This window comes from Dryobates pubescens, chromosome 1 (assembly GCF_014839835.1).
Source record: "Dryobates pubescens isolate bDryPub1 chromosome 1, bDryPub1.pri, whole genome shotgun sequence".
Classification (NCBI taxonomy): Eukaryota; Metazoa; Chordata; class Aves; order Piciformes; family Picidae; genus Dryobates; species Dryobates pubescens.
The window spans coordinates 10,438,526-10,454,493 of record NC_071612.1 but is presented as its reverse complement, the minus strand read 5'-3'; the positions used below and the strand labels follow the sequence as shown (position 1 = coordinate 10,454,493).

Sequence of the window (15,968 nt, the reverse complement as noted above, 5' to 3'; positions counted from 1 at the left end):
AAATGATCCTGCATTTCTTCACATTGTTAACTATGTGACTAATTTCAATTAATATGCTTATCATACGGAACTGTTCGTGTTTTATTCCTGAAACACGTGTCCTTGTCGTCATCTCCATCCGTTCTTGTCTTCTGTGATAACCTCTAAACTGTTTCCATTTCCCACTTTTCCTGGAAGTAACATGTACTCGTGCCCCCCCCGTAGCATCCCATGAACTGAGCTGATGGAGAGGAGAGCCTAGACCAGATTTGCTATCACTCAGGTAACCCCTGTAATAGATAGGGGTGAGCAATATTGATTGCCCTGAGACAGGTCCTGGTTTAGACTGAAAATACACCAGCAGGTGCCTTGCTCCTCTCCCTCCTCACTGAATTTTGGAGGTAAAATCCCAGCAGGTGCTGTACAGGGGTTTGGGTGAAGCCTTGCGGTGGCCTGTGCTGTGTGGGCAGCTCACACTTTGCTTGGGCAACAACCTCTCTCCTAGGACATGAGGCTGTTTTACCTGCTAGAGCCTACATTCAGGCATAATTAAAAATTAACAAGCAGTGTTCCTCTGTCTTTTGTGGGCATCTGCAAAGACGGGTTCTTTGCATAGCCCTGTGAGCTCAGTGGCTGCTCTCTTAGCAGGCTGGGGAACAGCACAGTGCCACTGGGATGCCAGGGTGTGGTTTTCTGTTCTTGTGAGGTGGCAGAGCTGTCCCTCTCCTTCACCCAGATCCCTCTGACATCTCCTCCATCTGTTTTCCCTCATGGCCAGGGAGAAGAAGCAGCTCTCTCCCCGCTCTGTTTGTGGAAGGTATGGGGACTTCAGTGCTCTCCTTTCCCAGTGGGTCACTGGGGGCTCCCTAACACCCCTTCCCCTCCTATTATCTTTACAGTAGATACTCCTCATGTCCCACCTCTTCCCCAGAAAATTGCTTTACTGCAATTACAAGTTATCATGATGGGTGAAGAATTTGAGTCATTATTTTGCCAAGTGCAGGAAATGTGAGCCATTCTTTGCATCCCCTAATCACAATGAGTTTGCCGGTTGTTGAATCAAGAAGATAAAAATAATCCTCCCATTAGAATAGCTTTTGTAATCACGTGTGACACATAGGGCTGCACATGGAGAGGTCAACGTAAGGATGAATAAAAGGGGCCATGCTCCTGCAGATGCTACAGGCAGGGCTGGTTGTACCCTCACTTCCCATTCCTTCTCCCTCCAGCCCAGTCTCTGGCTGTGTTTGCTTGGGAACAACTCTGCTGGCTGAGATGGCAACAAGCAAGGAGTTTGGTCCCACAAATTAGGAGCAGACAAGAGCATTCGGTGGCGAGCGTGTTTGCACGAATTCCCCTCCCACAGGCAGGGTTTGCATCGTGCAGACCTGGAGCCTGATGGAGTTTTTGGCTCTGCAGCTGCAGCCAGCTGACCTCCCCCCGGAGTAGGTCGAGTGCTGCTGAGCCAGTGTCTGTGGCTCCTCAGTGCAGACACGGCTCAGAGAGCTGCCAGTGATGTCAGCCGGGTCTGGCTGGGATGGGTGAAATGGTTAAATGTCCTTCATAGCCTTGGAAAGCTGTGCATCCCATCCCTGCCAAACGCCAGGCTCCTGCGGGGCTTGGGGCTTCTGCGCTCCCACCGCTGCCGCGCCGGGCACAGGACTGTGCTGTCAACATGAGCTAATGCTGACACACAGTAAATATTAGCAGGCAGAACGGTGGGAATCAGAAGGAAAATATTTAACAGTTCATTCTCTTTTTACAAAGATTTCCATTTAGAAAGTTAACTCCAATGTGCCTCTGTGTGATATTTCTTTAGAACAAGGAAAAAATGAAATAAAATGGTCAGGTCTGTGATAGCCAAGGTAAGAGCTGAACTGTTGAGGCTTAAAAAATTTCACATGGAACTGATTCACTTCTCAGGTGGATCCGTGCAACTCAAACTGGTCCAGTTAGTGCTAACTGCAGCTTCACACTCACGTCATGAGAAAAACCAAACTCAGCAATGTTGCCCTCATGTTCGGTGCTGTTTGCCCTGGTAGGAAGGAGTTATCAGCTGAGAAACTTGTCTTTTTTTTTCCCATTTCATTAGAAACAAACCCTAAACCCAGACACAAGCCACAAACCCCCCCAAAGCCCTAAACATAATTTTGCAAAATGAAAATAGGAAAAGGACGTTTTATTTTTTCCAGGAGGTGTAATTCCAAATAGGGAATGGAAACCTCCATCCTCTCGACAAGCCAACACAGCTATGGAAGCTTAAACCCAGATGCAGATGATGTTGAATTTCCCTTGGTGGAATCAGACTAATGCCTATCAGAAAGCATGATATTGAAAAACATGGCAATTGCAAATAATGTAAATGTGCAGAGTGGTTTGGACTAAGTGAAGGTGTTGTGCAATGTATAAAAACATTAGTCATGGCTCCTCATGTATTTGTTTGTGTCCTTGGCAGGCTTCAATGGCTGAGAACAGTATACCTCTATACACTACTGCTTCCATGGGAAATCCCACTCTGGGCAATTTAGCCACCGCGATGAGGGAAGAGCTTAATGGTGCAATGGAGCATACGAACAGTAACGGGAGTGACAGTAGTCCAGGACGTTCCCCTATGCAAGCAATGTGAGTATGGCTCTACACGTTGTCCTACTGTCTGCTCAAGTGTGGCTCTGGAGATCTCTATGTGGTTGGTTCCTGAGGTTCACAGATGGAGCAGCAAGAGCAGACATCTCCACCTGGGGACATGCTGAGGTTGATGAAAGAACAAAAGGGCAGTTTACCGACTTCCACATAAAACCGATCAGTTCGGTCCAGTCTGACAAGCACAGAGAGCTATACAATTGTTGACTTGTTTGCAGTTCTCTTCTTTAAACCTTGCAAAACCTCACAGGCAACTACATTTCTTGGATTAGAACAATGTAGTTTCTCTCCCCTTCGGTCCACCTGATAAGCCCAGCCGGTGGGGCAGAGCTGGGAAATGGGAATGTTTGGTGGGTCTCCAAAAACCACTTGACACACAAGAGTCTTGCTAGGCATTAACAGTGGCACACGTGAAGGTCTGCGTGATTTATAGATTGCTCTTAAAATATCAAAAGGAAAATTAATAGGAGCATTATAGCAACAGACGGCAGTGTAATGAGTGCATATATAACCACATGAAGTCATGGGGGATCGCTGGCCCTGCTCAACGTGAATGGCACCCGGGCCGCGAGCTGGCGCAGGAAAGGGTAAGGCAGGAAGGGTGTGATGCCCCGATGGGTGTGTTCGGTATTTATGGGGTGACAGAGTGAGTTTGTAAAGCTGTAAACTCCCCCCTCCCCTCAAATTACATACTGGGTAATTGGCAGCTGGCGAGGAAGCTGGAGTTTATAAGTCTTGTAGTTCTCTGAAAGCTCTGTGGAGCAGTTGGCTACCTGTGCGAGTGCCCGTGCACCAGAGGTGCACTGCCTTCCTTCTGCCTCTTCTTTACAACGGGCTGTAAAACTGTGGACCGGCTCGCCACGGCTCCCATTACACATTAAAAAGAGAACTAATTTGTAGTCTTTTACTTCAAAGTAATTTGAATAAGGGATTTACAAAAGTAAGTCGAAATCAAGAAGTAGGAAAAAAACATTAACCTAATACCACGGTAGTAATTAGTTGCGAAACTAATTAGCATTTAATGGCAAAAAAGTTTCCCACCTGCATAATGTGTTGTCAGAGGGGAGGGGGCACGAAGGAATCTGAGGCTCTGGATACTTTGATATCACAGCATTTTAAATCAGCTCACAAAGTGCTTTGAAAAAAAAAAGAAAAGAATCTTTAAAGATGGCAGCATTCGTTTTTAATTAATAATTAATTTAAACATTGTCTTTTACCATTTACTTCAAAACATTCAAATAATGTGTTTAGCTTTCCTAGCGATTGTTTGTGCAGTATTAATTATCTCTCCCAAAGTAGCGTTGCATGACACACTTTCCATCTCCCACAAACGGATTCATCTTCAGGCAGTTTTAGTCACAATTTGTTATCCTCTGCCCGTGACCACGTGGGGCTGGCGTGAAGGAGGAGTGGAGGGATGTGGCTTTTTTACAGAAAGAAGGCTTCTCCCAAGGGTTTCTTCTGGCCTAACAGACAGGGCTGAACGTTTGTGATGTTGTGTTATTCCACAAGTAATTATTTTTTTGCAAGTTCAAGGCTAGTGTAGTTCATGCACTTCTCATTTCACCTAAGGTTTCCTTGTCTTTGAAGAGACTGCAAGGAGGAAAAATAACTAAGTTGAAACAGGCTAGGGCATTTTCCAGAACTCTGCATAGCCATGGCCTTTGTTGCACTTAATAATCATCTTTTAGCACATTGATACCAAGGTGAGGGGCAGAGAACAAGTACTGAGGAGAGAGGAGGTCGGGGGAAGGGATGCTTCATTTTCATTATTCACCACAAAATCCAATTTTCTGTTGTAATATGGAAATGATTGTTTCCTGAGTGTTTTCATTTTCTCAGAATTGATAATATATGTGTTCTCTGCTGAACATTTCTCTTTGCTTAAGTAAAATGTGGCTGGGTGATGTTCCAATACCAGCCTCTGAGCTTCCCCTCTAAAATGCTGTTCCTAAGATCTAAAGCCAGAACGCCACTCGCACATTGCAGGGTTCACCCTGTTTACTAAACAGAATCATGAGTCAACAGTGAATTTCCAGACGCTGTGCAACCTCTTACTTTCCATAAGCCTGCTTTGTTAATGACATTTCCAATTCTTTTCTCAGAACAGATTTCCTTGTCATAATGCAAATTATTTTTTAAACAATTTCAGTATATTAGAATAAATCAAGCTTTAAACTTTATTGTAAGGTTTAAAGGACCTTGTTAACATGACAGCTAAGAAGTCTAACACTTTAGCTGAAGTCTTATTACCGCTCGTTCGTTTCCTTTTTATGACACATTGAACCACGACTCAGGGGTGTGTTTTTTTTCTTTTTTTTCCTTCTCTCTCTCTCCTTTTGAAACACTAGAAAGTAGTTGCATAATTACAGCTTGGGGACATAACACTTTCATCCTGATATGCTCCAAAGGTAGTCACAAAGCAAACTACTCCATGCTGTGTGCACCACCAGAACTCAGTGGCTTTAAACAACAGTCAGCTTTATTAAAAACTCCTCTGTTCACAGAGTGGACAAACAAAAGAATTACTCAGATGTGAAAAGAAGGGGAATCTGTGTTCAGCAAGGTTATTTATTGTTAACCCCTTCTGGAGACTTAGGCATCTACTTAAAAGGAATGCACTGAAATTCTGCTACTATGAAAACAGAAGTGGAAAGCCCTTTCTTCTTTCCCCCCCCCCCCCCCCTTCTTCCCCCACTCCCATTTTATTTTTCTTTTTTCCTAGCTGAGCATTTACCCTTTCTGTAGTTCAAGAGACTGAATTCTTTAGTTTCTGAAGGAAGTTTCCCTTCCCCAGTCTGGGGCTTTGGTGAGGTGGTAAATAGAGATCCAGACTTACTTGAGAGATATGAAGGTCTCCCTTTGCCTTTGAGCTTATTTGAACTTCTTTATTTCAGTTGCTCTGAAACATTTGAGCAAAATCACAGCTTCAGTAAGATTTCTTTCTTCCTCACAAGCCACTTCATGGTTACAAGTGACAGAGTACACAAGGAGTTGGATTTTTCTGTTGTTTTCCATGCAGATCTCTCTCCAGGAGGTTGTATTACCCAGATAACCCTCCTAATTTAGGGGATGGAGTTTTTGCCAAGCTCGCTGTCTGGTGTTTGTGCAACACGTGAGCTGCTGGAGGAGGCTGGCGTGGCTGTGCCTCCCTGTGGCTTTGTGGCCCTCTCTGGCTTTGTCTGGCTCGGGGTTGAGCAGCCCTTTTTATAACTTGGCACTTGCTTTGCTTTTCACTCCTGAAGTTTTGTTTTTTTGACTTCTGGGAACCACACCAAACCTCAAAGAGAAACTGAGTTGAAACCACCTGGTTTCACCTGCTTTCATAACAAAACTGTAAGGGGGGCAGAGTTTGCTTTGGAAAGGTTCAGGGACCTTTGAAGGTGCTTTCGCAGCATTTTGGGTGGTTGTGAGCCCAGCGGGTTCCTATCTGATCTGCTGGCACCTTTTCATTTCTGCCCTCTGGCCAAGTGCGAGGTGAGGCAGGGATGTGGTGGGACACTGGGCAGCTGCTGGAGAAACTCCTCTCCACGTGCTGAGGCCACGTCTGCTGCATGCAATGTGTGTTCTCCTTTCTCCTTTGAAAATTTCCCATCTGCATTTATCAAAAATAATACTTTAAAACAAACAAAATAAAAAACCAACCACCAAATAAGCCCAGCAGCAGCATCAAAACCAGAAAGCCAAGAAGCAAGACTTTTAAATTAAAACAGCAGTAAAAAAGATCACTGCTGTAAAGGCCAAGTAGCACACGCTTTATCGATCCCTATATGGAGCTGCTCTTTCCCTCTTTTTCTTCTATTTTACATTTCATGTTTTATCCCAAGTGAGGGACCCTACAGCCTATTCATAATCTATTTTTTTCTAGTTGCAAATAATCAGCGATGGTTTTATGTTGGCTCAGGCCACGAGCTACTGGGATGGTCACCGCGTGCACACCTCAGAGATGAGAGACTTTTTATGTGCTTAAACTAATTCTTAACCTTTGATATTTGTATCATCTCCTCCCAGTTTTGTTTTTGGCTTCTTTTTTTTTTTTTAAACCCCTCCCTTTTCAATAATTCAGTCAAAATTGTAGTAGCAATGTCCCCTTTTAATTTGTACAAGAATTGAGTGACATGCAGAGGAACCTCTTTGGCTCCCAGGCCAGCGTCAATAGGGCACATGTTAGTGAATTTGAAGAGAAAAAGTGTATGTACGTGGATGCTGCATCACTTCTCCCCACAGCTCCTTAGTTGGATGGGTTGGAAGGTGCAGTTAATACTTAAGTATTGATCTAGCACTTTACAACGCAAGAAGCTGAAATATGCAGGGACTTGAAAAGCATTCACAGCTCCCATTAGAAATGTCTGTAGTCAGCAAGTTGGATGCTTCCTAAACTGATCCAGACTCAAGCCAAAATAAATAACAGGGTGTGGTAGAGCTCTGCACACTATGCAAGGGTACAACTGCTTCACCCGGGTCACTTGAAGCAGGCAGGGTTACCTTTGGCTTGTATGTGGATACCAACTATATTTTCCCTGTTTGATGATTTATTTTTGCTGTCTGTCAGTGCAACAGAGTGCAGTGTTGTCATTCCCCTCCACACAAAACATAAAATAAAATGCAGTTACGTCATTCATTTTTAAAGCAAAGCTGAGCAAAGACAGCAAAAGCTCTTGCAGCAAAGCTTTGCACTTCAGATGATGTTTTCACATAGCTTACAGGAAAGGGTTAAATGAGCCTGAAGGAAAAAAAAAGACTCAAGGAGGTGGATATCAACTCAATGAGAGACAGAGTGGGACTTGAACTCATTAACACTTTATTTTAAGGGATTGCCTACAACATCAATTATTTAGGAAGCAAACAGGGTCTCCAATGCTCTGTCGCATTATTAATACTTGGTAATGTCAATAAAATCCTACTTCCCTCTAAAGTCCCACCAACAAGACACTATTGACTCACATGGCTATTTTACATTTCAAAAGCTGCTGAACAAGAGAAGGGGAAAAAAAAAAAGGAAAGAAAAAAAGAAAAAGGTAATTTGTATTTGTATAGGATTTGTTGTAAATATGATTTACGAACAACATTTTTCAATTGTTATCGTACCGGTTTTGAATGACCAAGCCCCGTTCCCCTGCGGGTTATTCATGTGCTAGGCTGTAATGAGAAATTTGGCAGATTTCATCTCTTTAGTACATCCTTGTGCCCACCATGAGCTGGGGATCATGTTCTGCCTTGTTTACAGCTGACAGTGTTATTATTCTCGTTAGGACTGTGCTTTCTTATCATATTGTTGTGTTGAGCGAGCCTTTTCCTCTCTGTTTGTGTTTCCTGGCAGGGCTTTTCTTCCCTTATTGACAGTTTGTAAAAATATGCATTAATTTGGAGTTTAAAGCATGTATCATGGTGTCTCTTTGCTGTGTTTGCTTGAAGTTGATTAATGATAGAACCTCACTTGGGGTCGTCCTCTGGAGAGTTGTCTCACAGGTTCTGCATGTTAACGAGAGACGCCGCACACACAGCGAGCGATGATTAGCCCAGCCTCTGCCGGCTCGGCGGGCTGACAAACTGCTGCTTTGCCATTCGGATGCTTATTCTCCTTATTTATCCAAAGATTGTATTAATCAACTGAATATGTCAGCTGAGAGTGTTTTCTCTCCATCCCAAGACAGAAACCCTATCGAGGTGCTCCTCCCAGAGTGTTTTCTCAGGGAAGTTGAGCTCTGCCTGCCCAGCATAGCTTTTGCTGGGTTTCAGTGGCCAGCACAGAAGTTGAGAGTTTCCTCCTCAGTGATCTGGAGCTCTTAGATGTGGCACATCAAGTCTGAACCCCCAAACTAGCTCAGTTTTCTCCCCGAACCCCACAAGCTGTCAAAACCATTCGTTAAAGAGCAACTTGGTGATTGACCATGTTTTTGTCTTTCCAGGCACCCTGTGCATGTCAAAGAAGAACCATTAGATCCAGATGAAAATGAAGGCCCGCTATCCTTAGTGACAACAGCCAACCACAGTCCAGATTTTGATCATGACAGAGATTATGAAGATGAACCTGTAAATGAGGACATAGAATGAGTATGTCTGACATCGTTATCCTGAGAATGAAGATTGGAGGAACACGTCAAACTTAGCTGTGAAATCTCTCCATTATTGTACAGTCTGGAGGATTCTCAGTCCACTTTGACAACTATGAAATATGTTAACTCTTAGTGCCATCAAGTATCCCATTTGGGAGTATTTTTGATTTTTCTACTTTTTGTTGAAAAAAGGAATTTGTACTCTGTGCATTGGATGGACTTGTTTGGTACTTGGGATTTTCCTCTCTTACAGTCAACATCAGTGTTGTAAATTTGCTAAACTGATTCACTTGCATTTAGCAGCCAGCTGTGGACTGCAGGTCCTGCCAATTTTGGACACTTGAGGACATGAAACTGAGCATGTACACCTGAACTGCAGATCAAGTCTTTGCCCAGATTTTAAGGATTCCAATGGACAACATATTTGCACAGTACTGCATGTTGATTATCACTGCCTTTACTCCATTATTTTTTCTGTTGGTTTGTTGGGGTTTTTTTGGTTGGTTTCCTTTTTTTTTTTTGTTGTTTTGTTTTGTTTTGCTTCCATTTGGGATGGGGAAGGCCTGTGTGTGCACGTGTGTGGATACGTGTGTGTGCGTGTGAGCGTGTATATCGGGGAGGGGTTCAAAGAGAAAAATTATCCCAAACTTTTTAATGTATTGCTTTTATTTCCCCCGCCCCACTTCTCCTCTACCATTTTAAGTTCTGACCTCAGGCCTCATCTGGGCCCAGGGCCTCTCAGAGGCTTTAACGTTTTCTGTACTTTGTGATGAATGTTAATAGGTGTTTTTATTATACGAAGCTGAATGTCATTGAATTGTTTGTAGTTTTTTCTGTCATTCATTCCAGTTTCCTTCAGATGCCGCCATGTTTTCTTTAGCTATGGAAAACATTCCATTTCGGTGTCTCCTTTAGGGGTTTTATTTTGTTGTTGTCGTTGTCGTCGTCGTCGTGTTTTGAAAAGGTCCCAAATGCTGCACTATACATGTGGAAGGGTTGACCAGCGGAGAGAGAGGAACGAAGTACTGCAAGAATGAGAATGAATGGCAGATGAACATAGAAACACTGTAGGAAGCAACACAGATTCATTCCACAAAGCAGTATTTTTAATATTATTTTCTTGTTGTTTGGGTTTGGGGAATTTTTACTACTCTTTTTTTTTGTTTTTGTTTTGTTTTTTTTTTAACCTTTGGCAGCAACAGTGAATATTAGCAAATGCCACAAAATTGAACAGCACAAAGACATATATGCAGCACCAACAGAGTTCACTTTTAGTAGAGGATGAGTAGTACGGTGGCAGGTTCTCAGTTGTTTCACACAAGTTCTAATGGGTCAACAAATCTCTCTGGAATATCTAAGATTACTGAGATGGGCACCTATACCTTTATTAGTACTTTTTTTTTTTCTTTTTTCTTCTTGTTATTATTTCTTTTTTTGCATTTGCAAATAGTGGTTGGAAAGATGACTTCATTAAATTGTTAGTGTACGTGGTGATGTTTCGCAGGTAAACATTGGTTCAGGATTGCTTGGTGGCATTAATCTGTTTGAATACAAATTAGATTTCAGATTGAACTTGTTCGAGAGTTAATAAGGATGGAGCCCCACTAATGCTAAAGTGTTAATTTTCAGCTGTGCAAATCCAGTCCTGCAGTTAGGATTGTTATGCAATATTACACCAGCCAGTATGGAAACCTCACCGTAGGAGACAGGAGATCTAGGGGAGAATTCGCACCGGGGCTTGTTAGGGGAAAGGGGCAAGGCTCTTCAAAGCAAACATGGCATGCAAAATTTGTTGTGATAGGTCAGTAAACCTTGGTCACCAAACACCTAAACATTTTCATTCTGCAACCACTTTTCCGTTGCTCATTTATTTATGTAGGACTGTAGCTTCTTTTATTATTTCATAAAGCCTTTCGGAGCTTAATTTATATTCTTCTTTCTACCTTCTTTTTGTTTTTGGGGGTTTTTTTTCCTAAAATTACCAAAGATATTACACAAAGGTAAATTATGTTCTCTGTTATATGCTTTATCTTATGAAGCCAAATATCCTCTTATTGTTGATCAAAGGAGGTTGAAGAATATAGAGGGAAATGACAAGATGTGGGCTATTGCTAACCTGAGAGGGAAACTGCTCCTTTATTCTAGAAAATGTAGAAGGCCAAGTAGATTGTGTGAACCAAAGCTGTTACTTTTTATTTGCAATTCTCTACAGTGACCAAAATGAAAGTCTGTAAAGCGGAATGGAGGAGAGCTTTTGAGGCTGAAACTAGGAATCAGTGTTACTGGTGGAGCTACGAGAAGGGAGCTGGAGAAAGCAAAGACACGGCAATTTCACGGAAAATTAAGAGTATCAGATAAAGGAGACAGTTTAAAAAATACAGAAGAGAACAGAAAAATCTCCCACAATTTAGCTGGACCACATAATAGTATTTCTAGAATGACAAGATTTTTTTGGTCTTTGGTTCTACAGATTGTGTGCCGCTTCTGTTTCGGGGCTGTGCTGGGATGACCGCTTTAATTTTGGTTGATCTTGGCACTTCCGCTCAATTTTGTTTAGTTGTCGGTCGGCATTTTTTCATAAGGAAGTAACACTCCTGTCCACTCATAAGCTTTGGTACAAGAAATTTTATTGGCAGTTAACTTTTCTAAAACTCAACTCTGCTTTCTGTCTCAAAAGACACAGGAAAAAAAAAAAAACAAAAAAAAAAGAAAAAGGAAAAAAAAAAAAGAAAACAACAAAAAAAGGGCAGCAGTCTGTGGTCATTTGAAACAGGTTTGGTTTTATTATTATTTCTTTTTTTGTTTTTCCTTAATTATTTTTCATTTAAATTATATCCAGGCAGCTTCGTGACGTGCCGGCGGTAGCCAGATAGGGATCATGAGAATTGAGCCCCATGCTTCTAAACTGAGTGGTTTGCTGGTTAGTTTGGTATTCAGAAGGGGGATAAAAATCCGGTAGATTAGTTCATTCTCAGCATGTGTAGCTAGACATGAGTAAAGATAACAGCATGAGAAACTGTTAGTACGCATACCTCAGTCCAAACTGTTAGGGAATGAGTAAATAAATAAAGAAAGAAAGAAAAAAAAAAATAAATAAAAATTTACATTTCACTCAGTTGCACTTAGTTGTATGTCTTGCATGCTTAGTCTAAAGACTGTAGCAAAAATAATAAAACAGAAAAAAAAAAAATTAAAAAAGAAAAAGGAGAAAAAGAAAGAAAAAAATTAGATTTCTAACGTTATCTGGCAGGTGTCGCAGCCTCGCAGAAGAACCAACTGAAAGAAAAATCTCAGGCTTTCCATCAAGCAAACTTCACTATGATTTTTACAGTTCTGATTCTGTATCCCTTTGGATATACAGTTGCTTCTTTAGGGAGGGGTTTATTATGTTGTACATATATATCCCACTGTGTCTGTGTGAGCCTTTGTCTTTTGGGGAAGGGGGAGGGGTTTGGGGAGGGAGGAAAAGGTGGAAAGGTCCTTTTGGTTTGTTTGATTTTGGTTCTTTTTTTTTTTTTTCCCTCTTTTTTTTTTTTTTTGTTTTCTTTAGATATCATTCCTCAAAAAGGAATAAATGCAGACCTGTTTGTCAAAACACCTTTTGCTTTTTGTGCAACTGCTTTATATTAACGATACTAAAAAAGGAAAAAAAAAAAAAAGCTTTGAAAAAAAAGTAAAAACACACAAAAAAAAAACCCCAACTACTGTATGTAATGGAATTGCAGAATACGCTGCACATGTATTTTATTTAGTTATCCTTGCTTTAAGAATATTGGATGACATTTGCTGACATGTGGGAGAAAATCCCTGCCTTTTTTTTTTTTCCCTCCAGCTTTTAAATTGTAATATAGTTGACAGGTTTGGTTTGGTTTTGTTTTGTTTTCTCCTGTTATCATGGATCGAAGCATTTTTGTACAGTTTTTTGTGTGTGTTTAAAGCTGGGTTTTTTTGATACTTTCCCCACCCCCTTCTGTTATCTTACCACTGCCTTTTCTGGCTGTCTTAAACAAAGTTCATATATTTGAAATGGAAAAAAAAAAAAAAAAAAAGGAAGAAAAAAAAAAGCATTTAAAAAAAAAAAGGAAAAAAAAAGAATGGAAAAAAGAAAGAAAAAAAAGAAAGAAAAAAAAAGAAAGAAAAAAAGAAAGAAAAAAGAAAGAAAAAAAGAAAGAAAATAAAAAAGGAAAAAAAAAAAGGAAAAAAAAAAAGGAAAGAAAAAAAAAAAAAGATGTTTTTTCTCCTGCTGCAGTAAATATTTTGCATGATGAATTCCAGGGTCACACTTTCAAAGTTTATCAGTGAAGTAGTGATTAATAATGGGGGAGTGTCAAAAAACTATTGAACTTTCTTTTGTATAAAAAAAACGGAAAAAAAAAAAACTTTACAAGGTGCCAAGATGTAAAGACAATTTGTTACATGTTTTTTTTCTCAAAGAAAAGCGTACATTATGGAAGTAGTACCATGTATCAGGTAAAAAAAAAAAAACAAACCGCTGTCAGGAATGAGAGTCGAAGCCTTCCTTGTCCACACACACCAAAAAAAAAAAAAAGACAAAAAAAATGGGAAAAAAAGGGAAAAAATAAAAAAAAAAAAAAAGGAGTTTGTAAATGTAAAACCTGTTGGGGTTTCTGCATTCAACTAGAAGTGAGATGAAAACAAAAATATCAAGGCTTATGTAGAACAAGTGACCACAACAATGACCTTTGGTTTTTAATCTTTCTGTTTGGATTCTGGCTCGCAAGAGTCCCGCCGCGAGGGCCTGCGCCTCACCTCTCCCGGAGCTCCTGCGATGGGAAGAGACCCAGGCAGGGCTTCTGGTTCTCTCCAAATATTGCAGATCGTTAGCTGTTTTGTATATGTACATACATCTTCTCTAGATAAAAGTTTTTACAAATGGTTTTGAACTGTGGCGGTTTTCAGATCGCCAGTGAGCTCACCTTCGTTGTCGCACGGAATACAAGAGAAAAAACCAACCGCAAAAGAGAAGTCTTTAAAACTCTCTTTTTTTCTTTTTTTTTTTTCTTTTTTTTTTTTCTCCAAATCCTTTGGTACCTTTGGTTAATGAACTCAGAGTGAGTTTTCAGATGTTTCCAAAGTCGTTTAGTATTCCTGTCTTGCGAGGTGAATTTGCAGTTAACCACTGCATTTTAATGGGCCCAGAGCAGGTAACCAAGTATCTTCTACCCATAAGCCTTGATGAAAAATGGTACAGTCCAGACTGTTAGCATGGTGCTTTGTGTGTATGTGCTGCCAGTAACAAGATTTTTTTTTTAAGGGTTTTTTTGTTTGTTTGTTTTGGTTTTGGGGTTTTTTTTGTTTGTTTGGGGTTTTTTTGTTTGGGTTTCTTCTTTTTCCTTTTTTTCTTTTTTTTTGATAAGGCATAAAAGAAACTCATTCCTTACATCAACTGTAATTCCATCATTCCATGTCTGTTGATACAGACAATAAAAAATGTTGTGTAGTCAGTACTAATTACTGACATTATAGCATTCTCAAATGCAATAAAAATGCTGGTTGTTCACACTGGTAATGCAAGTTGCCATGTTCTAAGTTTTTTGTTTTGTTTCCCACCCCCTCACCACCACTCTAATGGCTCCTGTGTCACATCCCCTGGGCCTCAGCCCAGATCCATGGAGCAGCTGGTTGCATCTCGCCCATGCCCCAGCATGTTTATGGACAGTCTTATCACTCTCCTTGGGTCTCAAGATATTTTAGTAGTGGTTTCATGTCCAGTCTAATCATTCGAGTCTTGAGCACTGAAAGCATGAACTGTGCTGTCATTTGAGGAATTCATCTGCTTTTCCAAGAAGGTCCTGAGATCAATGTTTGACCATTAGGGTCTCAGGGAGCTCAGGGAGTTTGCTTTCTCGGTGGACTCTACCTCAAAGGAGAAAGCTTGACTGGAGAGGTTTAGAGCTTCATCCTGCAAATCCTTCCAAGTGAAGTGCCCTGATAGGAGCTGTGCTGCTGGCTTCCAGGGGGAGGGTTGGGCATGTGTTACATGTACGCAAAAGGGGTTTGCAGCATCAACTTCTTGCCCCACCAACCCATGAAGAAACAAAGTCCCACGTGATGCTGTCACCTGAGGCTAACTAAAGGGAGAAAAACCCCACCTTCTTTTCTTTTGAGTAAGCACACATTTATTTTCTTCATCAAGTTTTGTAAAGAAAAATAAAATGTTTAATAACTAGCATTAGCAGCAAACTGAAATTTCAGAGGAGAGATTTTTTTTCATGAATAATTCATTAAAATTTCACATCTGCAAGATTAGTCATCCAAATAAAATGCTAATGTCAAAAACATGCACCGTCTATAATATTCTCATCAAGAAATCTTTTTGCATATAATGATAAATGCTTAAATTAGTACAAATGATTTTATAAAAATATTCTATCATAAAATTATACCAGATAACTACTTTTTTTTTTTTTTCCTTGGGGGGGGTAGGGAGGTGGGGGAGGGGGGGTGAAGAATCTGCACACTCATTAAATGTGTCTACAAATGGTATTGACTGGGAGATTTTTAACAAACTAATAGGGAATAAAATCTCAGGTTGGTCTCACTTTTAGGATTAAAATTTTCCTCAGTCAGAGGCCAGAGGTATTAGGCCAGAACTTGATAGTCAGGAGTGCTTTGTGTTCCAGTCAGCTCCCAGGCAGGAGACTACGACCCCAGGCAGGGCTCTCAGCTTTTCTGAGCACAATGTATCCCCATACAGGTCACCAGCAGGCAAGTCATGAGCTGTGGAGACATCATAGGTGGCTTGGGTATTTCAGTCCTTGGACATCTCGGCACAGAGACTTGAGGATGGTTTTTGTCATCTGCTGAGTTTCTATTGCCGCTGGTTTAAGGAGAGCTGCTGGGGTTGGTGCCAAAAGCATTCTGTGCTGATGAACTGGCACCAAGTTGAGGAGGAGGATCAGGCCCTTCCCCTCCTGCTGAGTTAATGCTGCCCTAGCAGGGGATGAGAGCCTGGCTCTTTGCATGTTTAGTATCATCTTTGTGTTATTAATCACATTTCTGCTCCTTGGCTGCCTTATCACGGAACATCACAAAATGCCTTCCTACTTCACAGCACTGCCACCAGCAACAGCCAGCTGGGAAATACCTTTTCCAGTCAGAAAGGCTGTTTTCCACCACAGCTGAAAAGCACTTTTATGATTGGGGTGAGGCAATGCGTCTCTTGAGTAGTTTCCAAAGAAAACTGGAGCCAGTGCATAGTTTTTCTCCTGTACTGGAGGGAAAAGCAGCAGAAGATAAGGGGGTCCCAGCACAGGAGCTGGAGGCCCAGCA

General features: G+C 41.1%; 1 protein-coding gene across 9 annotated transcripts in view; it reads left to right on the top strand.

Moving 5' to 3' along the window:
* The window catches only part of FOXP1 (forkhead box P1), a 399,727-nt gene extending 390,535 nt beyond the window's left edge, over nucleotides 1-9,192 (top strand). For all 9 annotated transcript variants that reach the window (XM_054161346.1, XM_054161354.1, XM_054161309.1 and 6 more), the window contains 2 exons: nucleotides 2,435-2,601; nucleotides 8,529-9,192. In XM_054161346.1, coding sequence (XP_054017321.1) covers nucleotides 2,435-2,601; nucleotides 8,529-8,673 — 312 coding nt within the window. In that variant the 3' untranslated portion in view covers nucleotides 8,674-9,192. The remainder of the gene's footprint in view (nucleotides 1-2,434; nucleotides 2,602-8,528) is intronic.
* The last annotated feature ends 6,776 nt before the right edge of the window (nucleotides 9,193-15,968 follow it).